The sequence below is a fragment of the Haliotis cracherodii genome, unplaced genomic scaffold (genome assembly GCF_022045235.1).
Source record: "Haliotis cracherodii isolate W230 unplaced genomic scaffold, xgHalCrac1.p SCAF_39, whole genome shotgun sequence".
In the NCBI taxonomy this organism is placed as follows: domain Eukaryota; kingdom Metazoa; phylum Mollusca; class Gastropoda; order Lepetellida; family Haliotidae; genus Haliotis; species Haliotis cracherodii.
This window is the reverse complement of record NW_027266296.1, coordinates 950,652-973,340: the sequence shown is the minus strand read 5'-3', so window position 1 is coordinate 973,340 and position 22,689 is coordinate 950,652. Positions and strand designations below refer to the sequence as shown.

General features: G+C 40.1%; 1 protein-coding gene across 1 annotated transcript in view; it reads right to left on the bottom strand.

The window, feature by feature from the left end:
* Positions 1-6,856, bottom strand: part of LOC139478130 (protein unc-93 homolog A-like) — a 126,480-nt gene extending 119,624 nt beyond the window's left edge. Inside the window, exons 1-2 of the mRNA XM_071260455.1 lie at positions 6,772-6,856; positions 3,164-4,483 (exon numbers count right to left, since the gene is read on the bottom strand). Of these exons, the coding sequence (XP_071116556.1) occupies positions 3,164-4,177 (1,014 nt within the window). The 5' untranslated portion in view covers positions 4,178-4,483; positions 6,772-6,856. The remainder of the gene's footprint in view (positions 1-3,163; positions 4,484-6,771) is intronic.
* Positions 6,857-22,689: the final 15,833 nt, after the last annotated feature.

Here is a 22,689-nt window from a genome sequence, read left to right as displayed (position 1 = left end):
TTTACTTTCAGATGAAGGACACATATGTGTGGCCTATAGTGTTAGTAGAAGAGCATCTACGGAAATTAAACATTCAGATGAAGGACACATATGAGTAGCCTATTGTGTTAGTGGAAGAGCATCTACGGGAATTTTACTTTCAGATGAAGGACACATATATGTTGCCTGTAGTGTTAGTAGAAGAACATCTACGGGAATTATACATTCGGATGAGGGACACATATGTGTGGCCTATAGTGTTAGTAGAAGAGCATCTACGGAAATTAAACATTCAGATGAAGGACTCATATGAGTAGCCTATTGTGTTAGTAGAAGAGCATCTACGGGAATTTTACTTTCAGATAAAGGACAAATATGTGTTGCCTGTAGTGTTAGTAGGAGAGCATCTACGGGAATTATACATTCGGATGAGGGACACATATGTGTGGCCTATAGTGTTAGTAGAAGAGCATCTACGGGAATTATACATTCAGATGAAGGGCACATATATGTGGCCTATAGTGTTAGTAGAAGCACCTGCAGGAATTATACATTCATGTGAAGGACACATATGTGTGGCCTATAGTGTTTACTTAGTAGAAGAGCATCTACGGGAATTTTACTTTCAGATGAAGGACACATATGTGTGGCCTATAGTGTTAGTAGAAGAGCATCTACGGGAATTATACATTCAGATGAAGGACACATATGTGTGGCCTATAGTGTTAGCAGAAGAGCATCTACGGGAATTAAGTAGTCGAATGAAGAACATGAAATTAAAGTGTCAGAAGTAGAACAGGCAGAACTGATTCAGCAGAAGACCATCTACGTGAAATAATGAGTCGAATGACCAACACATGCGAGGAATTAAAGTTGCAGGAGATGAACATATACAGTAGTACATAAGAAGAAAGCATCTGTATGGGCATTATAGAATCAGGTGGAGAAGATCTACCTTAAATATAAAACGTCAACGCCAGAGGACAATCAGTATCGTCCATCTCCCGATCCAAAATCCATAATTCGTAAAAGGCAAAATAGTGGTGAATATCATATGAATGGACCACTGAAACTAAGCGATGAAACAAGGTGTTCGCGAGAAGAGTCTGGATGTTCCGTTCTACCGATAGCACCCGTCTCTCACACACTTTGCTTTCAAAAGTAAGTGTTTATTTGTTGCCAAAAGCGCTCAGCAATACTCATTCGATACGTCGGTATGTAAACAACCGCGTCTTGTCCAGGCAATCCAGTGAAACGATAGGTCGTTTACTGATTTTGTTAAATGAAGACTATTCACGTGGTATTAAGAGCTTACAGCACCAGAGACGTTAGGAAGTTATAGATTTCTGAAGAGGGCGAATAACGTTGAAATAGCAGTGTATGCTTATTCAGATGAGCATGTTGTCTGTTCTGGGGAAATTACACTGTAGTGTATTGGCAACCTCTGATGTGATGCGCCACATTGCTTGTTCATTCCACCTGGTCTGTTGAGTAATGAAGAAACGGCTTTAGTTCACTTTAGCGCTGATAGATGTGGTAGCAAAGGAAGATACGATGGATATTTTTGGACCTTTTAGTAAGATTGCCAAAATTTAGGACCTTTTAGTAAGATGCCAAAACCTGAACAACGAAAACCGATTAAACTGTCCTGAAAATCCATCTAAGATAGTCAGTCACCTTGTACATCTCAAGCGAGGTTAAAGTCACTTTAAAAGATAAGACAAGGGCAGGTCTTGCAATTAATAATATATAGAACATCCTTGGGCTTTTGCAAACACGTTCTTACGAAATATCATCACTCGTAATACAACACAAATGTCTTCAGGGATCGGTACAATGCAGACTGTGTGTGACCAGCTCAGAATGGATGACAAAATATTAATTACAGTTTTTGAAGGTTTATGTGATCAAAACACTATAATGTGATGATACCAATATCGAATACAACACTCTGTCCGTACAGACTGTATGTTGAAATATTTGTTATGAAATACTATCAATTGATAAACTAAAACTATTAGGATAAGGAATCTTTATAATGTAATATTTTTCCTTAGCGTACGTCAATCTCAGAAATGCGTCTTCCTCTTCACTATTGGCATCACTCTCCGAGTATCCGAATACACGAAAGGTTCAATAACGATACGGCATAGCCAAAAGAACAAGTATCCATCTTAAAATTGCCCCTCTTCATCATGACAGTCCAATACAACGTTGTGCTATCATTTCTTTAGGAGTTAATTTTGTGCCTTGAATTGCTCCTAAAAGCCCTATCAATGATAAAAACTGTTTTAAATCACATGTTTTGCTGAATCGATCCGTAATTGGTATTTTGAAGGTCAAGAAAGTCTCAAGTCTTGTTTAAAAGGGCTACAGACGGGGGTTTTTCAAACAGAAAACAAAACACCCCAGTCAAAATGGGTATGAAAAGAACGGAGATCAATTGTGATTTCTCTCTAAGCCTCCAGGGACTCCTCTAATCTACATACTCACTAAGTTCCGTAAGACCTGACGCGTATACAAAGCTCGAGTGCGAGAAAAACGTTATCAATTTGAAATAATACCTTGTGGTGAAAGTAGGCTTGGTGGTGAATGTTTGAAGCAGGTGCTTCGTTGTTTACTAATACGATTGCTGTACAACTCCTACTCAACTTGTGTCACCCTAAACTAAAATAATTGATTTTGTTACTAGCATCATAAAGTACTTAGTAGTATACGTCTTCACACGTATTAAAGAATATACATTTTAAATTAAACATGTACCAATAACTTTTCAGGCCAGTAACTTCTATGAAAATTGTAACAATGATGTATCCCTGTGATGTGAAATGAATCTGTTAGTGAACAATGCCCTATTCTAAGATACGTATATATATGGTTCGGATATGTTGATTTTTGTTTCATTAAAATGTTTTGGGGGTATAAAAAGTGTAACCGTGAACACACTTTTACGGAAAAGACATGTGAAATGTCAAATTAAACCTGATATGTCATTTCCACCTTCGTATTGATCCGTGTATTCTGCGTAAGCATTTCTAAATGTTCTTTAAATTATGTATTTGTACATTGGATTTTGAAACTGCTAAAAATATATCGTTGAATACGATATAATATTCAACCCAACACATCATATCATGTGAGCCATATGCAATTATATACAACATCAATAAAAACAAAATTCTACCTTCAATATATCCGCGATGATGACTCCTTGAATGTATCCAGTGAATATGGCAGCAAATCCTGCAAGAAATGCTTTGGCATCACACACCGTATCCTTTACTTCTATAATCTTTTCTTTCCATGTGCCAGACCGCCTCTTGAGAAGTATATCGGGGCTCTCAAAGAATATCAGGACCCCTCCCATCGCCACTACCCCAAGACAGAGGTAGAGGACTGTCAGAAACTGGTAGTAGTTGATGGGTCCAGGGTGGTCAGAGAGTTTCCGTGTCAGTACAGGGATGAGGGGTAAAGTGTATGTCCATCGTTCTGATTTAGCAAATGCTCCAACTTCTTGTAGTTCCGTTCCATTGGTATATCCATTAGACCAGATATCAGCACAGTCAACATCGGATAGGGAAAGTAGACCGGAACTTAGAAGGTTCCCGAGGATTTGGGCAGAGTGGACAGTTATCACTATGAGGGTCTGGAAAAGACGGAGGGAGCTATCCAGGTTTATGTTGGAGAAGGCCGAGTAGTTTAAAGCGTATCCGAGAAGAGTGATCTCCTGGATGCTCCAGAAAAGCGGCTGACACAGACCCAGTAAACATGATGCTGGGATAAGAGTGTACATGGAAGGGATGACATTGGACACTGAATATAACACGTGAAAGATTAACGCTACCAACAGAAGGCATTTGGCCCGGAAATGCTGGATGCAGATGTTAGATGTGAGACACCCGATGATATAGAATCCGTACAAAGCACATAAAGATATTGTTCCCATTCGGTACGAACTGTGTATACTTGTTTGAAGATTCCGAGAAGGAAACACTGCCACGAAACTTAAAAAGGTTGATAAGCACAGTATGACAAAGTTTTTCCAAGTTCCCCTGCGTTTATTTTCATATGGTACAATACCACTATATGAACCGTCTCCTACTAACGCATTCATTTTCAGTTTTCTGTGGAGAGCAAGCTCTTTGCTAAAGTTAAGCTTCAGAGGGGGTTCTTTACCTTGATGTGGCCAAACTGCCATCTGAACGGTTGGTGTGTACTCGAACTTAAATATATCTTGTCACAGCCAGTAGAATATCACGAGAGATGCTTGCTGGGAAGTTCCTTCACGTTACCATAGATACGGAGAAGCCGATCATACGACAGTCATTCTGATTGGTTTTCGCTCCGTCAGGGATCCCTCCAAGCTGTTTCGAGTCGTGGAAGAGCTAATGCAGTAGCTCGCTAGTAATGAGGCTCAAGTCGTCAGTCGATAGCGAGTAGTAATGGGAATATTCACTCGTAGTATCAAACAGGAATTAGCTTGATTGGATTTTCTCCAAACTGCCTGTGGACAGAAACAAAATCTCTTAGTGCGAATTCAACAATCATTGGATTTGTTTTTGCAACCCGTATTGGGATAACACTGTATATGTGCTAATGTGGCGTTCGGATGACCCGCTAACACGCACACAACTCTAATGTTACGACGCATGATGCGTTATTGCTCAAGGTCTGAGAATTGCCTACCTTAAGTGGTTATTTAGACAAAACTTAGGGTTCGTTAAACCCACAGATTAGGAATATGGCTGAGTTTATATTGCAGTGTGCCTAGTAGGAAAGCCATACCAAAGGAAGGTGTATTTTGCGACTTGGCATTCTGTAAACTGAATGCCACATTACTTGTTAAGTACGCGAGACAGTATCAACTATTGATTCTGAAGAAGCCGGTACAAGGTTGTAGAACAATGAACCAATAGGTTGTAACAGTATACGTTTAAGTGTGACATTTACACGATGTTGTCATGCTATCTCGCGTCAGAATGTTTTAAGTTTAAATGTAAAAAAGTATTTGAGAACTTTGTTGTATACCATTACCCTGACATTCTGAAATTACAAACATCTTTATGAAGCCTTTTTTATGAGATGAAATGTTTTCTTATTTGTATAAATATATGATCTATTTCAAGAACAAAAGATGAAGCATCGGCGAGTTTCTGAAACACATAGGTCTTAAGGATGAGAAATAACTTTCTAGTAACGATAGTTGGCAGGTAGGTTTTGAGTTGTCAGCTTCGTGTATACAATTATATTTGATAACATTAGGATAACTAATAACGGTGGACATGGCGTCGTAACATTACAGTGAGTAAGTTGAGTTTTTAGCTGACTTTAATGCTCAAACAATATAACGTCGCTGAGGTGCGCCAGAAATTAGCTTCTAGAATCGTACCATGTAGGGAAGTGAGAAGTGGCGCCTACCCCACCGCCCCTTTTTTATGAATACGTGTGTCATGTTTTTTAAATTGCACATATTTGAAGACGATATATATATATATATATATATATATATATAGAGAGAGAGAGAGAGAGAGAGAGAGAGAGAGAGAGAGAGAAGAGAGAGAGATATATCGGAAAGACAGAACTTAAATTAAAAAGTAGAATGAATCTTCACCGTTCACAAATAAAGCAGCCACACAACCGCGCGATTCCACTCAGTGAACATTTAAAAGCATGTGGAAACGGCAACTTTTTAGTTTTCCCGCTATATAAGCTAAATTTTGATCATGAACCTACATTGTTTCAAAAAGAGCAACATTTCATTCATAAATACGCGCCTAAGTTAAATGTAAAGGCGTAAGTTATTTGTCCATTGTCACCTTGGTATTGTGACGTCATAGTTTTCCTAAATGTTATGACGTCACGTAACTGTATGTTACTACTTCATGCCCGTTATTCAATTATGGCCTGATGAGACTCGTACGTGGTACGAGTTGAAAGCACTAGCCTATTAAAACTGTGTTCAATCTTACTCCACTTTTTTAATTATCAATATGATGAAATCACACACACACCAACACACACACATACACACACATACACACCATCCAATATCAAATAATCGGTCCTTTACCTCTTCCCACAACTCTGCACAGCGAACTCGGCAACTGGAAAACTCGGAAGTGATACGGGTCTTAACTGGTTCCTGGCACGCCAAAGGGACGCAGCTATGCACAACGAAATGTGGCGCCTTACTCGACTGAGCCACCCGTAACCCTATGCAGAACACACATAGGTGATGATGACGACATGGTAAGACCAATGTCCAGACCCCGATGTATAGATCCATCTTGTTGAAGACAAATCTTCGTTAAACAAAGCAAGAAGTATATTGACACATAGAGTGATTGAGTGAATATGGTTTTACACAGATATTAGCAACATTGCAGAAATATCACGGAGGGCGACATCAGAAATGGGTTTCACGTATTGTATCCATGTGGGGAATCAAACCCGTGCCTTTGGTGTGTCAAGCGAACTCTAACCACTAGCCTACCCCACCTCGCCTACTGACACACTGCGTCCCTTCGGCTTGTGGGATCGAATTCCGGTTCGCCCCGATTATGTTTCTAGGTTTGTCAGCACCATGCCCGTGCTCGTGGGTTTCATCGAAGTGGTAAACGTCTGAGACCTGTATCACTTCGGGCTTTCCTCCCACATTAAGCTGACACGCCGTGATATGACTGGAATGCTGTTAAAAGCGGCGTTAAACCCAACTCACTCACTCACTCACTACTGACACACTTTGCACTAAATATAGATTTTGTTGACCACTGACAGAAGAATGGAACTTACTGTGGCAGTGATTCCTCCAGAAGCTAGTCAAGACTTGGATACGTCTCCTTGCTTGTTGTTGGTAGTCTCAGTGCAACCCTCTCTCTGAATGTCAGAAACATTGGTATACTCATTATTCTATCCAGTAAATGAACCACCTCATTTCCGATAGGAAATTAGACCAGTTCCCTATCTTGTGTTGATAAGATTGAGCACGATAAGCAAAAGGTTAACAAACAGGTCAATGACTTTCAAGAAACACGCATCCAGTCACACAGAGTACGAAAACTAAGAAACAGGTCGTCTGCACGCTTTTGTTTCACATTCGTTTCATATGATACATTATGCTCATTCAGCAGGATAGCCAAAATTTGAAAAGATTTGGACTGACTGAAAAGTATTAACGTTCTTGAAAACACGGGCGGGGATGATATCATCACTGTTTGATAGTGATTTATAAACACAGATTTCTTAGAATTATGGAAAGGGTTTTATCGCTTTTATTTACAAATATAAGCTACGTGTACATGTACATCCGGTAACGCGATATGCAAATTAGCGTGTGGCGGCGGTGAAATGTTGACTCATCACTGAGCCGGAGTGTGATATTTCATTTATCAGCACCTCCACGCGAGCCAAGGTTTCACCAACCTTCTGCGACCTACGTCACTTGGGTTTTTCTGCCATATTTTACAGCATATTCGAATCTCACACTCGACATCCCATGGTACTATTGCAACAGAGAGAAGCACACAGGGAGCTAAAATTGCCAAATGTATGCAGACACTAAATAAATATTTCATTACATTATAGTCCAGCCGTTTCGTGAAATGTCGCACTTTGTGCTGAAAGCATTAACCTGGCAGAGTTGTCATTTGTGACATTCCAAATAATTTAAGATATCGGGACCCCCCCCAAAAAAAACCAAAAAAACCCCCAAAAAAACAAACAAACAAAAACAAACACACACCGAAATAACAAAAATACAACAACAAAAAAACCTAAACAATGCCAAAGCCATTGTTGAAGACTTCATTCGTATGACTTAGGTCTGCTTAAGCCTTACCAAAATACCACACTTTACACACATGCCATATGTTGAGGATTGGCAATTTTGCAAATCAAACAAGTCAGTAAATGCAAGTAGAAACTGAAGACTGTGTGATCTGATCTTTCCGCCCTATATCTACATTTGTATATGGACGTCAGAAGGGTTTGTATTCGTAGTTTAAGTCGCCCACTAACCATTGCAGAAAAAAATATATTATGGTCGATATCTAAATATGTTGCTCATCTTGGAAAGGGTGACGTCTTCATGTGATATATGTGAAGGCAAGATTTCAAAACACACAAACACGCACACTTAAAGATACATGAAACACTCAACACATGTTTTTACCTGACTTGTATAGAATATAGAATGTGTGGGTGATTGTGGTTTAACGCTGCTAAGAACCGTTATTCACAGGATGTCAGTTTAGGCTTAAGACTTTATGACAAGAGGGATGATTCATGTTCAATGTTAACGTTCACCTTCGGTCGAATAACAGGCACGCACGCACGCACGCACGCACGCACGCACGCACGCACGCATGCACGCACACACACACATTTGAGATACAATAGATCAAAGACCGTTATTCGACTCATTGTCCAGAAGTTGCTTTGGCAGAATGCGCTCACCGTGTCATCACTATTAGTGACTCATAAACGCGTGCCTATGATATAGTAAAAATCGTACAATGGACTCCGCTGTTAGCAGAGATTTGGTTGGACTATGGAAATGTCTACGAGGGTTATAACATTCAAGGCCGTAGTAAAGTTTTATGGTAGACATGTTGAGGACATTTCTAAGTAATATCTAATAATATTCCGTATTTGTTAAGGTGATAGATTCACTTGCCTCCGCGAGTGTTTGTGACGGGTGCGATCTTTTCGCGAACACCTGATATCACCACTATTTGATAGTGATTCATACATTTCACATGATTATAGAAGGATTTGCTTTAAATATAATAATTCATCAACGGTCGTTCTTCCACAAACACGAAGCTTACAAAGTCGTGCGTGTGCGTTTTAGCGTCACTAGATTGTTCTACACAAGTGTCCTGTTTGTACACCAGTCGAATCGAAATGGAATTCCATTGTTATGTATTCAGATCATGTGTTCCTTTTGGGCCTCCAACCTTTGGTTATCGTTCGCTGAATACCTTCAATGTAAAAGGAACGTTATGTTTCCCATGAGCAAAGTTATGGTTCTGAAATCCAAAGATCTCTTGATTGTGGCGCGACTGGAAACAAAACTCCGCACGACAAACAGCGGCGTCTCTCGTACCACCAGATTGATAAAACGTTCATGAAGGGTCGAAGATGAAGACTATGGCAAAAGACATTTTCTTTTTAATTTCAAGGATGGTTGCATTACCGAGACATGCCATTTTCATTCCATCAATAATTTGCTATTACACAATCGAAAAAGAATTGACGAAAATAATTTTATAACAGTACATGATGGCGTGCGTCGTTAGATGCATTTTTTGTTTGGGCAGCGTTCACATAAATACATGCAACAGGGTCCAAAACATTCATGTGGCTGTTTTTTATTTTGTTTGTTTTGTTTCTTTGTTATTTAACGCCGCACTCAGCAATATTCCAGCCATACAAGAGGTATTAATTACATTTTATTCTGACGTCTTTGACGATCTCTCCACAAAGGATGTTTCTATTTCTATATTTTTCAACTTGAATCACATGTTCCTGTGATTTTTTCAGGTGAACAATTGACTTGCCTTTGCATGTGTTTGTGATGGTTGTCACCGGTGCGACTGTATACGCCCACCTTTTCGAGAACACCTGGTATCATCATATTTTGATAGTGATTCATAAACACATGTTTATGATACACGACGGCGGTCTGTAAATAATCGAGTCTGGACCAGACAATCCAGTGATTGACATCATGAGCATCGATCCACATACTTGGGATACAATGACATGCACCATCCAAGTCAGCGTCCCTGACCACCCGATCCATATCATGTTATGTATGGAACCTATAAAGTTCATATTTGTTGATTTAGAACTATTGGTCTTAAAAACATATCAGAAGACGAAAATTGTCCTGACGGCTGACTATGGTTCCTTGAATACGTTCGATTGAATGATCTTCTTTACCGTATCATATTGATGTATATCGTCTCTGTGGACCACTTCATACAAGCATAGCGTTTGGAACGTAAGGAAAATTAATCAGATACTCCTTTTGTGTTTCCCAGCGGACTCCTTGTCTAGTTCAATCCGACAAGGTGTCCCCTTGATCAAATTGCTTCAATACAACATCATATGTGCGAATTCAATGAGACTTCCTCTCTTTGTGTATCATGTCCCTCTCCGCCAGCTGACCGCCCTATCCAAATCCTCATAGCTAGGTCAATAACAACGATAATGAATAAAATGCCAATGCAGGTTCTACAGGGTTAAACCACACGACTAATGGCTGGTATGGTGATTTTTTTGTCGTTACCATAATGGTGTGAGGACCTGTATCTAATGAAAGACATCTTGGCAGACATTAGTGATTAGATATATTTGACGAGTTTAAAGTCAAACTGGAGCTATGGACAATGAGCCAAACTCCAAGGCTGGAATAAAATAATAAATACGTCACAGCGGCACGTAAATAAAAGTGGCAAACCCCCTTTCCGTAATTGTACGAAATCTGTATTAGGAGTTTCCATTGTACGATTCCAACTGTATCATAAACATGTGTTTATGAATCACTATCAAAATGTGATGATACCAGGTGTTCTCGAAAAGGTGAGTGTATACAGTCCCACCGGTGGCAACCGTCAGAAACACATGCAAAGGCAAGTCAATTTTTCATCTGAAAAAATCACAGGAACATGTGATTCAAGTTGAAAAATATAGAAATAGAAACATCCTTTGTGGAGATATCGTCAAAGACGTAAGACTAAAATGTAAATAATACCTCTTTTACAACCTGCACGGGGATTGATTGGAGACAACATTTGTGATAAGGGTCATAATTTGTTTATAAACCTAGTGAACAAAAGCGAAAAACACTATTTTCCATTATCTGATCCTGATTATCTTAAAACAAGTATCAAAGAGTGATGTTACCAGGTATTTGCGAAAAAAAGGCCGTACCATGCCCACCAAGAAATGTGGTAAGTGGCTAGTTTTTCCTTCAGGTAGCCAAGTGGTCGAAGTGTTCGCTCTTCGAACCGACGATCCGGGTTCTATTTCACAAATACATGGGTATGAAGCCAATTTCTGGCGTCCCCCGACGTAATATTGCTGGGATATGGGGCGCAATACCATACTCACTCACACATTTTCGAAAATACGCACCGAACGAATAAAAAAACAAAACAAAAAAACAATTAACAAACGTCTCTGACTATCGTGTGCGTCAGAGATTGAATTACTCTCTAAGAGTATTTTCATCGACCTTTTGATTGAAAGAAAGCATACCAGCATCTGATGATGCTGAGGAACTATCGGAACTATCGAGTAACAGATAAATGGCCGTATGTCGTGTGAAGGAATGGTTTTGTATACTGCACATGAAGTAAACTGTTTCTATGGCAGTCAACTTGACTTCGAACGCCCTCTGGTGATATATTCGTCTGATAACTAATGTCTGGGTTTTTTCCCCTTGTACTCATTCGTAGGACCGTTAATGTTGTAGAGCTTTTGTCTCTGATGAACGATGGCGCCGGCCCAAAGGTCACGCCGATTCCCTCTGTTATGTTAATTGTCGCAGTCTTGTTTTATCAGCACCGGATTATCAATCTTTTTCTTATTTAAAATAGGCTAACAAATGTAGAATTGTTGATGATAATTACATAAATAACACAATGTAGTTTTTAAAGTATGAAGAAGAGACGAGAAATCAGTTTGATAATTATTTTGTTGTTGTTTGTTTGTTTGTTTGTTTGTTGTTTAACGCCGCACTCAGCAAAATTCATGCTATATGACGGCGGTCTGTAAAATAATCGAGTCTGGACCAGACAATCCAGTGATTAGTATCATGAGCATCCATCCACGCAATTGGGATCGATGACATGTATCAACCAAGTCAGCGAGCCTGACCGCCCGATCCCGTTAGTCGCCTTTTACGACAAGCATAGTCGCCTTTTACGGTAAGTATGGGTTGCTGAAGACCTATTCTACCCCGAAATCGTCACGGGTCGATAATTATTTTGTAAAATGTTGGTTTGAGTATGAGACGGATGCCACCGATGTGGAAGGACACGCTCACCTTTTCGCGAACACTGGTATCATCACTATTTGATAAATGATTCACAAACACATGCTCATGATAGAGTCGGAATCATACCAGGGGATACACATTATGAAATGGGTTTTGTCGCTTATATTTTACTCTAGATACATGGACATTGTTCTCATTTTGTACATTTATGAAAGAATATTACTACAAGCCAAAACTTTTCTGAACCAAAAAACGCCATTCGCAGAAGGAAGAGAACTAAAATAAAAAAGCACATCAATTTTTTTTTTTTTTTTTTTTTTTGATTAGTTGATTAGTTGATATAATACATTTACCAGCATATATTAAGAGCTTATAGTCATGAAAACATACTTTGAAAACAAGGAATACAATGTGTTGTTGTAGTTCGGACGCGCATAAATATATAGAATTCAGTCATAAAAACGTGTTGCCCGTAGGAACTTCCGTTGATGTTACATGACGTGAGGTACATACGGCATAGAACTTCGCGTCTTTACATTTCGTGACAGAGTCGGGACCTGGGGATAACTACGGTCATAACCAGGAGCATGTGCCTATTACTGTTATCTTATATAAGTCCTTTGCGATCCCACGTCTGGCAAAACATCTAACACGTTTTGACACGCGATACACAGTTTTGGTCACAGGACTTTGCAGCCTAGACTGAGCGTAGAGCGTCAATATCGCATTGTTAACCACGATTCACGAAAGATCTTGAACACTCCGCTATGAGAGTGAGAGAGTTGACTTAACGACACGTTCAACATTATTTCAGTTATATCAAGTTATATTATGCCAGGTCTTAGATTTCACGAAACCATGACGACACAATCACCGAGAACTGGGATTCGAACCCACGATCCTAGGTTTCTGGTACGCATGAGGGACACAATTCTCAACACCTTAGTTGACCGGGACAGCCGTGCCCCTCCCGCTATTTTCAAATGTAACGAATTTATAATCACAAATTTACAAGTTCTTCAGGTGAAAACCGTGTGTTTGTTTGATTGTTGTTTAACGCCGCACTCATCAATATTCCAGCTGTATGACGGCGGTCTGTAAATAATCGAGTCTGGACCAGACAAACCAGTGATTGACAACATGAGCAACGATCCACCCAATTGGGATCGATGACATGCATGCAACCAAGTCAGCGAGCCTGACCACCCGATCCCGTTAGTCGCCTCTTACAACAAGTATAGTCGCATCTTACAACAAGCGTGGGATGCTGAAGACCTATTCTACCCCGGATCTTCACGGGCCGAAAATCGTGTGTATCGCATCAATGTGTACCATCCTGACTGTCAGTATGGTAACGCAATGGTCAAATGTGATGCGACAAGAAAGTGACGCAACCAAACATACAGACCAGACAGCTGACGTGTGTGGGTATTTACAAGACAGTAGGACCCGTGAAGATCCGGGGTAGAATAGATCTTTAGCAACCCAAGCTTGCCGTAAAAGGCGACTATGCTTGTCTTAAAAGGCGACAAACGGGATCGGGTGGTCAGGCTCGCTGACTTGGTTGATGCATGTCATCGATCCCAATTGCGTGGATCGATGCTCATGCTATTGATCACTGGATTGTCTGGTCCAGACTCGATTATTCCACATAGCTGGAATATTGCTGAGTGCGGCGTTAAACAACAAACCAACCAACCAACCAACAAGACAGTAGAGTGTCACTTGATACGGGTCATAACGGACCCAATATGTTTGGCATTAGGTAAAAGCTTCCGGGAGAAAAGTGCCATCTGTTCTATTACTTGCGAATCATATCCATAGAACGTGTATCTGTAATGGTAATGTTTGTGCTGACCCATTGCACTGACCCCATCCAGTGATTGACATCATGAACATCGATCCACGCAGTTGGGATACGATGACATGCTTCAACCAAGTCAGCGAGCCTGGCCACCCGATCCCATTAGTTGCCTCTAACGACAAGCATAGTCGCCTTGTACGGCAAACATGGGTTGCTCTGAAGACCTACTGTTGTGAGTGAGTGAGTGAGTATGGTTTTACGCCGCTTTTAGCAATATTCCAGCAATATCACGGCGGGGGTCACCAGAAATGGGCTTCACACATTGTACCCATGTCGGGAATCGAACCCGGGTCTTCGGCGTGACGAGCGAACGCTTTAACCACTAGGCTACCCGACCGCCCCCCTACTGTTGTGACCCATTAAAAGAACAATTCATAAAACATTGCAACAATGAATAAAACACGTCCACAATTTGTTTTACCGTAACACAAAAAAGGTCTCTTTAATATACTATTTCCGAAAAAAAGACACTGGAAAACTGTCAGGAAAGCTTCGGAAATATTATATTTTCGATATCGAATAACTATTCTAAAAGAACAGTTTTAGGTCTCATGGTAGAAGCAGACAAATAGTCTACTTGAAGTAATACGTCTTTTAAAAACTTCACAATCTCCCCTAAACGTGATTGGTTGCACAATACATTAATTATGTTTCTAAAATGTCATCCCACAAACGTGACAGAACTTTTTCTATAGTTCACAAAATTACAAAATCTCCATTGTCCATTATCCGACTACATCGTAAGCATTAATTTGTTTGTTTATGATTCACTATCAAATAGTGATGATACCTGGTGCTCGGGAAAGGTTTACCGTAACCTGCCCCATCGGCAGACCAATCACAAACACATGTAAAGAAAAGTCAACTGTTCCCCAGATAAAAACACTATAATACGGTATAATTAGGACCTGCATCAGACATTATTTTTGTATCTGATGCAGGTCCTTTTTTAAGATGTCCTCCACATATCTCCCATTAAACGTTTTGATACAACTTTTGAGCAAGAGCTGTATGACGCTCTTTGATATATTTCTAGATAGAGCATGCTCGGGTGTTCCTCAAAATGGGTGTTCCTGAAATGTAGACACCAAGGCATAGAGCGGCTGGATCACGTGACATGAAGATAAAGTCATCCCTCTTGTCTTACATTAGTTTTTGGCACTCTGAATCTTTATGCAGAGATCCGCATATATTGTTTGTTTGTTTGTTTGTTGTTTAACGCCGCACTTCCAGCTATATGACGTCATTCTGTAAAATAATCGTGTCTGGACCAGACTTTCCAGGGATTGATATCATGAGCAACGATCCACCGAATTGGGATACGATGACATGCATCAACCAAGTCAGCGAGCCCTACCACCCGATCCTGTTAGTCGCTTCTTACAAGCAATACTATAACTATAATACCCATTTGGGTATTTTCACACTTCGGTTCATGGTACTTCCGAAGTCACAAGTAGAGCTAATTAAGTTAATCACGATGTATATTAATCATTTGATATAGTCCTCCCATAGGTAGGCACTCAAATCGATTGAGACAGAAGGGAGGTCCGTTTACGGATAGGGGACGCCTCTATAGAACTGTCAATATATAGAGGTTATCACGCGAGTGTGTTCGGGGATGTTAAATATCCTGCATTAGGAATAAACATTGTATTTAGCGAGCCTTGGCGAGCTAAATACATAGTGTTTATTCCTAATACAGGATATTTACCATCCCTAAACACACAAGCGTGATAACCTCTTTATCATATAATGTCATTCTTCAATTCTGTGCTTTAAAATCGCTTTCCCTCTCTCACAAACGTTACCGAACTATTGCGAGTTTTCCTGGAATGGGCGCATTAATATTTATTACGTCACAGGGTAAGTGATGTGTCAGTCGGACAGTGACAGTAGCCAATATAGTTCAAACTGAAATCGGTTTCTTATACAGTGGCGAAGCAACATATACGCAAAACAACAATTGTTTTTACTTGCCTTTCGCGACAATCCATCGGTCTGTCCGCTAGAGTAACTGCCCTTTGTCAAAGGGAAGCTACTCTAACCCTAGTCTATGAGACATCACGGCCAGTGATTGTTCACAGTCGGCCTGTTCTGTCATAACGTTAAGAAGTGTAGTCAGATGTAAACACAGCGCCAAAACGAAACAAGGTAACAATTCAAACATATTTCGCCTAAACCCAACTATTTTTATTTGTGGAAAAGGTTTCAAGCCGCAGAGGTCTACAAGCACAGATATGGCTTCTGATCCCGCTTGGCTAGTCCAAGTGCCCTCGCAAAATTGTTTCGAAATTTATATCTCCAAAGTTGCCCAAACTTATAAAAAGCCTTAGTTACGTCGCAGTTCGACACTGACTTTCAGTATATAGAAATAATTAATTGTATCAATTATCCCTGTAGTTTATCCAGATTCACGATGGTTAATTCTGACTCGATCGCCGAATAACAAGTGCGAGGCCATGTTTGTTTATAAACACTGAAAGTAGACCCTACTTGACCTTTGATATTTGCATCTCTATCCGCACATGACCCCAACGGATATCGATTTTATCCGTTGGCTTTATCCTGCCGAGAAACCTACCCATTATATGATAAAAGCTTATCCAAAACATTATCACATCAAAACACTACATCTTTCAAACTATGCGTTTATGGTTATGCATGTCAAGAGATATGTCAGTCTATGTGTTGTATATGTTTAATGAAACATAACATAAAAACAACATGGATCACAGAAAATCAGTCATGACACCAGGTGTTCGCGAAAAGGGAAACGATGTGCTTCCCTAGCAACAAGTGCTTGTTTGTTGCCTGACAAAGCAACTGTAAAGAATGTCTGAGAAGACATTTGCCTGTAAAACATGATGAATTGCCATCTTTTACGACACAATACCCATTACACGGATAGTGACAAGATTAAATGTCATCACTGCCGTTGGTTTTACGTGGGAAATAAGAGTTTATGCCCCTTAATTACAAGAGGCCCAGACAAATTCGAATATCTAAGACTCGGTGCATAATCCATCTGCATGTTGAGAAGTCGTGTAGTGTTATTATATCATACAGATATTTACCGTTTTATATTCGTCATATGATGTGATATGATATGCTATAATACCATTATAGATCTCCGAAATATCATAAAAAATATCTACGTGATGTATTAACCTTGTCATGTTGCTGTGCTTGCCGTAAGAGGCGACTAACGGGATCGGTGGTCAGAATGGCTAACTTGGTTGATGCATGTCATCGTATCCCAATTGCGTAGATCAATGCTCATGATATCAATCACTGGATTGTCTGGTCCAGACTCGATTATTTACAGATCGCCGTCATGAAGCAATTCGAGCTATATGACGGCGGTCTGTAAATAACCGAGTCTGACCAGACAATCCAGTGATTAATATCATGAGCATCGATCCACCGATTGGGATACGATTTATGGCTAGTCAGTTTCAATTTGACCTTGTAGTGGAAGACAGCTGAGGCTCCATAGTCTGACCTTATGTCTCAGCTAATGGTTCGGACATAAACGTAACTGAAAGCCGTAGAATATCAGCAGAATTAATCCTGATGATGAACTAGACAATATCACGACCCGTGAAGATCCGGGTCAGAATTGATCATCAGCAACCCAAGCTTGTCGTAAGACGCCACTAATGTGAATGGATGGTGAGACTCGCTGACTTGGTTGATGCTTGTCACGGTATGCCATTTGCGTAGATCGATGCTCATGGTGTCAATCACTGACACCCGACCGCCCCGATTTCACTTTTAACAGTGTTTTTGTTATCTCACGTATTTCTTTTCCTCCCTGACTTACAGTATTGCAACATGCAATGTTGTCATCAGGGTTCGTAGTCAGCACTGTATGTTTTATATTGGCTCTTAGTAATCACATTTCTTGTCTCGGTTGACTCATCGTAATTTGAACCAAGTGTGAAACAGACACTGTGCTGTAATTTGAGAGAGCAGACACGACATTTTTATGACTTGAGTCAAATTGTTGGACCTGCCAATTTGGGTCAGTCGGATTTTGGGAGTATTTCCTGCTATCGAGTTGCAGCTTTTGTTTGCCAGTTTGCGGGTATGTTTTGTTTGTTTGTTGTCTGGATCAGGCAGTCCAGTGATTGACATCATGAGCATCGATCCACGCAATTGGGAAACGATGACATGCATCGACCAAGTCAGCGAGTCTGACCATCCGATACCGTTAGTTGCCTCTTACGACAAGCGTTGTCGCCTTTAACGGCAAGAATGGGTTGCTGAAGACCTATTCAACCCCGGATCTTCACTGGTCTGGTAGACAATGAGTGAGTGAGGTTGGGCATCACGAAGTTTGAAAAGTATTCAGAAATGATATGTTTTACATTTGGAAATGTGAACCATATGAAGACGTGACCAAAATGATGTCCGATGCAATTAGCTATTTTGACTTGAACCATATGTAATCGTGTTGACCTGCCTCTGAATGCGTTTGTGACCGGTTCCCCCTATGGAACAGGACTACTATTTAGTAGTGATTTCAAAACAGCACATGCTTATGGTTTAGTCGAAAATCGTACTATGGGCTCTCTTTTTAGCAGAGAGTTCTTATCATCATTGAAAGCGCTACAGGTGGCTATAACGGAGGTGACAACCTATTAAGGGGCTGTTGGGCAGCCTAGTGGTTAAAGCGTTCGCTCGTCACACAGAAGACTCGGGCTCGATTACCCAAATCCAAATGTGTGTGTGTGTGTGTGTGTGGGGGGGGGGGGGGGGGGGGGGGGGGTCAATTTGTGAAGCCCTTTTCTTAGTGTCCCCCGACGAGACATTGTTGGAATATTGCTAAACGAGGTGTAAAATACAGAAGATAATTGAGTTTGTACCAAATAAGATCCATAATTGCGTGTGAAGTGGTAAAGTTAGTGTTTGTATAGTAACCTAATATATTATACATGTGCATGTAGATATGTTTGCATAAACCAAAACGTATTGAGAAATTATCGATATTTGGTACATTCCAAACTCGAAATAAAATACGTGACATTGTTGAATTGACGAGTAATTAACTGTACATTTCTGTGGTATCGTCTCGATTTAAACCTGATCATTTCAGACATATAGAAGAGGAATTTCAGATCAATGAAAGCTGAATTCTTAACGATATTTTGCGCGCGTTGACCTTTCCAAAATCCTAAGCTGCATCGGAATTAGATTTATTCTGTTCCTAAATATATCTTGGCCTCTTCATGCGTAAACGTAAGAGGTGAACATACGAGTTGATGACGCTTAATTATAGGTACAATTACAATAAAACGACAAGCTGCCGTGCGGAGAAATTTGAACAGTTGCTTTTTTTCGGCCCAACCTGAACGTCAAACAGTTTTGACAAGGGAAAAGAAATTTAAATATTCCTAGAAACAGAACTCTTCAAGGTTGAGATCGTCATTATAGAAAGAGATTATCTTTCCATTGGCAATAATCAGCAACCGTACATCGGAAAAATCTCATTATTGGTGAAGTGAAATTAGCGAAGCGAGAGAAGGGGACCGCAAGTAGATCCTTGACTCAGGGGGGTTCATTAAGGTAGCATGACTCGAATTAAAAAGCAATTTGTATCATTCTGAATTTTTTGTCGATCGAAGTGCGTCTGTTCAATGCTCAAAGCCTCTTTTTCTAGCCTTGCATCAATCATCAAACTGACAATTTTCTTTCGGCGCCGGCGTTTTTGTGACGACTAGTTTTTCGTTATACAGTGATGAATTGAGAGTTAAAAAGCCCTGCTATGTGTCAGTCTGAATTTCAGGGATTTAGTAAACGTTCTGGCCAGCATGTTGTTTCAGGTATTTGAGTTTCCGTCAACAAAGTGGAAGATGTCTTTTCGGCATTTTAAATGCCGTTACTGCTGTCCGATGATACATAAGACTAAATGGGAGATATATAATGACCTTGCTTGTCGCACTTCGTAGTTCTTTTGATAGTTCTTTTTGACATGTATCAGGATAGGTCTCTGGTAACGTCTTGCACCAAAAACTGGTGGATGAGTTTCACACGGTTGTTTTAGATACTAGTTATATTACGAAATGGCACCATGATGTTGGAAGGCCCGAAGTGAAGCAGGTGCTTGCAATTGGTCTTGATGCTTTGATGAATTTTCAAAATATTTTATGGTAGACATGTTGAGGACATTTCCAAATTTGACATACCTGTGACAAAAATGATGTCCGATGCTATTCCCTATTTTGACTTGTACCATACGTTTCCGGGTTATTTTCAGGTGAACAATTGACTTGCCTTTGCATGTGTTTGTGACGGGTGCCACCGGTGGGACAGGATACGTTCACCTTTTCACGAAACCTGGTGTCATCACTTCATATACTGATTCATAAACACATGTTCATGATATAGTCGGAATAGTTCAATCGACTCGTTTGGATATCTATTGGGTTGGCTTCATTTCACCAATATAACAAAATGAACTTTGGTTGGTTGGTTTGTTGTTTATAGCCGCAGTCAGCAATATTCCAGCTTTATGTTGGCGGTCTGTAAATAATCGAGTCTGAACCAGACAATCCAGTGATCAATATCATGAGCATCAATCCATGCAATTGGGATTGATGACGTGCATCAACCAAGTCAGCGAGCCTGACCACCCGATCCCGTTAGTCGCCTTTTACGACAAGCATAGTCACCTTTTACGACAAGCATGGGTTGCTGAAGACCTATTCCTACCCGGATCTTCACGGGTCTAACAAAATGAGAAGAAGGCAAGTGTATAGGTTAAAAGACGGACAGCCTTCGAACATCTCAACAGACTGTTGTATCTGTGTTTACTGACTCGGCAATAGTTAAGTATAAAGAATCCTCCGTATTTCTTGAACCTATTGAATATTTGTCAGAGACAAAGTTGTGTCGATGCGGTTGTTCCCACGACCCTACGCCTTTATATATGATGAAGTTATAATGAAGTTCGAATAGACGAGATTTCATCGTAGTAAAACTTTATTATATATGGTACATGTGTTCACTGGGCATTAATATTGTCGTTCATATTCCTAAATACAACGTGTGTGTGAGGGTGTGTGGAAGCCCTTAGTGATGCAGGCCTCAGACGTTTACCTGAAGTTTACCAAGCACACACACACACTAACACTAACACATACACACGCACGCACGTGCACTTCACTCTATAAGACTCAGTACAAGAATTTTGAACGCTACGTCAAACCCATTTCACCTCACCTCACAGTGTATGAACGCCACAGTCTCTACATAACACCCGAACTGTGCTAATGTAACATTATCTGCAAAGGTAATATTTTGAATGAGCTATAATGTAAGCAAAGTGGATCCACAATGTATTTGGATAACATGGTAGATCTGTCTATAGTACAGCATGTCTGCTGATATCAATTTGTGAACATTGCACCACTCGACCTGAGTTTTGTAACGATACAATGTAAGTCAATCTATCGCCGATATGAAGAATTTGAATTATATGAACCAAAAGTCAAATCGTCAAAGACACAGAGTTAAAAAAGGGAAATAACATTTTACGACATGTCGCTATGCGAGTAGCGTTGCAACGTCCTTTTACCTATGACGTCAATGCATTGTAATTTGATGGCTACGTCATTGTACTGAATGACGCTATAAGTGGAATGTTAGAAATTGAATGAATAACTCCGTAAATACACTCGTTTTTATCGATTTGTTAAAACATACCTCACTGATATCCTGATATAATGATGTTTTCATTCACGTAAGCGTTTCAACATACGTGGTATAAATATTTTAAATGTTATATACAGTCAAACACCGTTGTGACCAACTGTTGTCTCTAAGTACAGTGTTGAAGCTTGGGCCCTGTGTATTCCTTCTTTAATTAATATCAAATGTATCCAGTTGGAGAAGTTACGGTTCTCTCGAAGTCATTTTCTAGTTCCAATCATGTACTTCCGGCACAAATCTACTTTGACAATTCGGGGGCACGGGTGGCCCAGTCGTCTCAGGCGCCGCGATTCGCTGTGCAGAGTTGCGTCCCTTGGGCACGCCCGAAACCTATGATTGTTGGTTCGAATCCCGGTTCGCCCCAATTATGTTTCTAGGTTTGTCAGCACCATACCCGTGCTCGTGGGTTTCACCAAAATGGTAAACCTGCATTACTTCGGGCTTTCCTCCCACATTAAGCTGACACGCCGCGATATAACTGGAATACTGTTAATAGCGATCTCGATCTCCCCTTGTCTCATCGGTCATCGCGTTTGAATTAACGATAATAAATAAATAATAAAAGTAATATTGGACATTTATTTCATTTTCTCGTTGTTTGTTTGTCGCATATGTTTTGTGTTACTCTTTCTTTATGCCAATCGGTAAATACACTCCAAGTTCATTTTTCCGTTGTGTCGAACCTCACATAACTCGAAGTATTTACGTAGGTACCTTCAACTTACACAGAACGGTGCTTGATTGTACTCAAATTATACTTCCATGCAAAACTGTGAATGATAATGTATCTATCGTAAACTAATAAATTGGCGCCATGGTTTTAATAAACAAGGACGCGTAACACACTAACCCATAATTGGTTTCATTTTGAAGGTTGTAGATTACATAATAGAATTGGTAGAAATGCTATTTTTGGAAGAGAAAACATACCAAATACTTATCCGCAGACATCCTGAATGTTGCTTTCCTGTCAGAATACATCTATTTTAGCCCACGGAATTGCATCAGCATTCGTGACGCAGCGGATGAAGACATCCTACGACTGCTCCTTGTTAATGTAGAAATAATAACCGCCTGGATAGGTTGTCATTTTCATGTCGATTAATTAACCATATCCCTAACC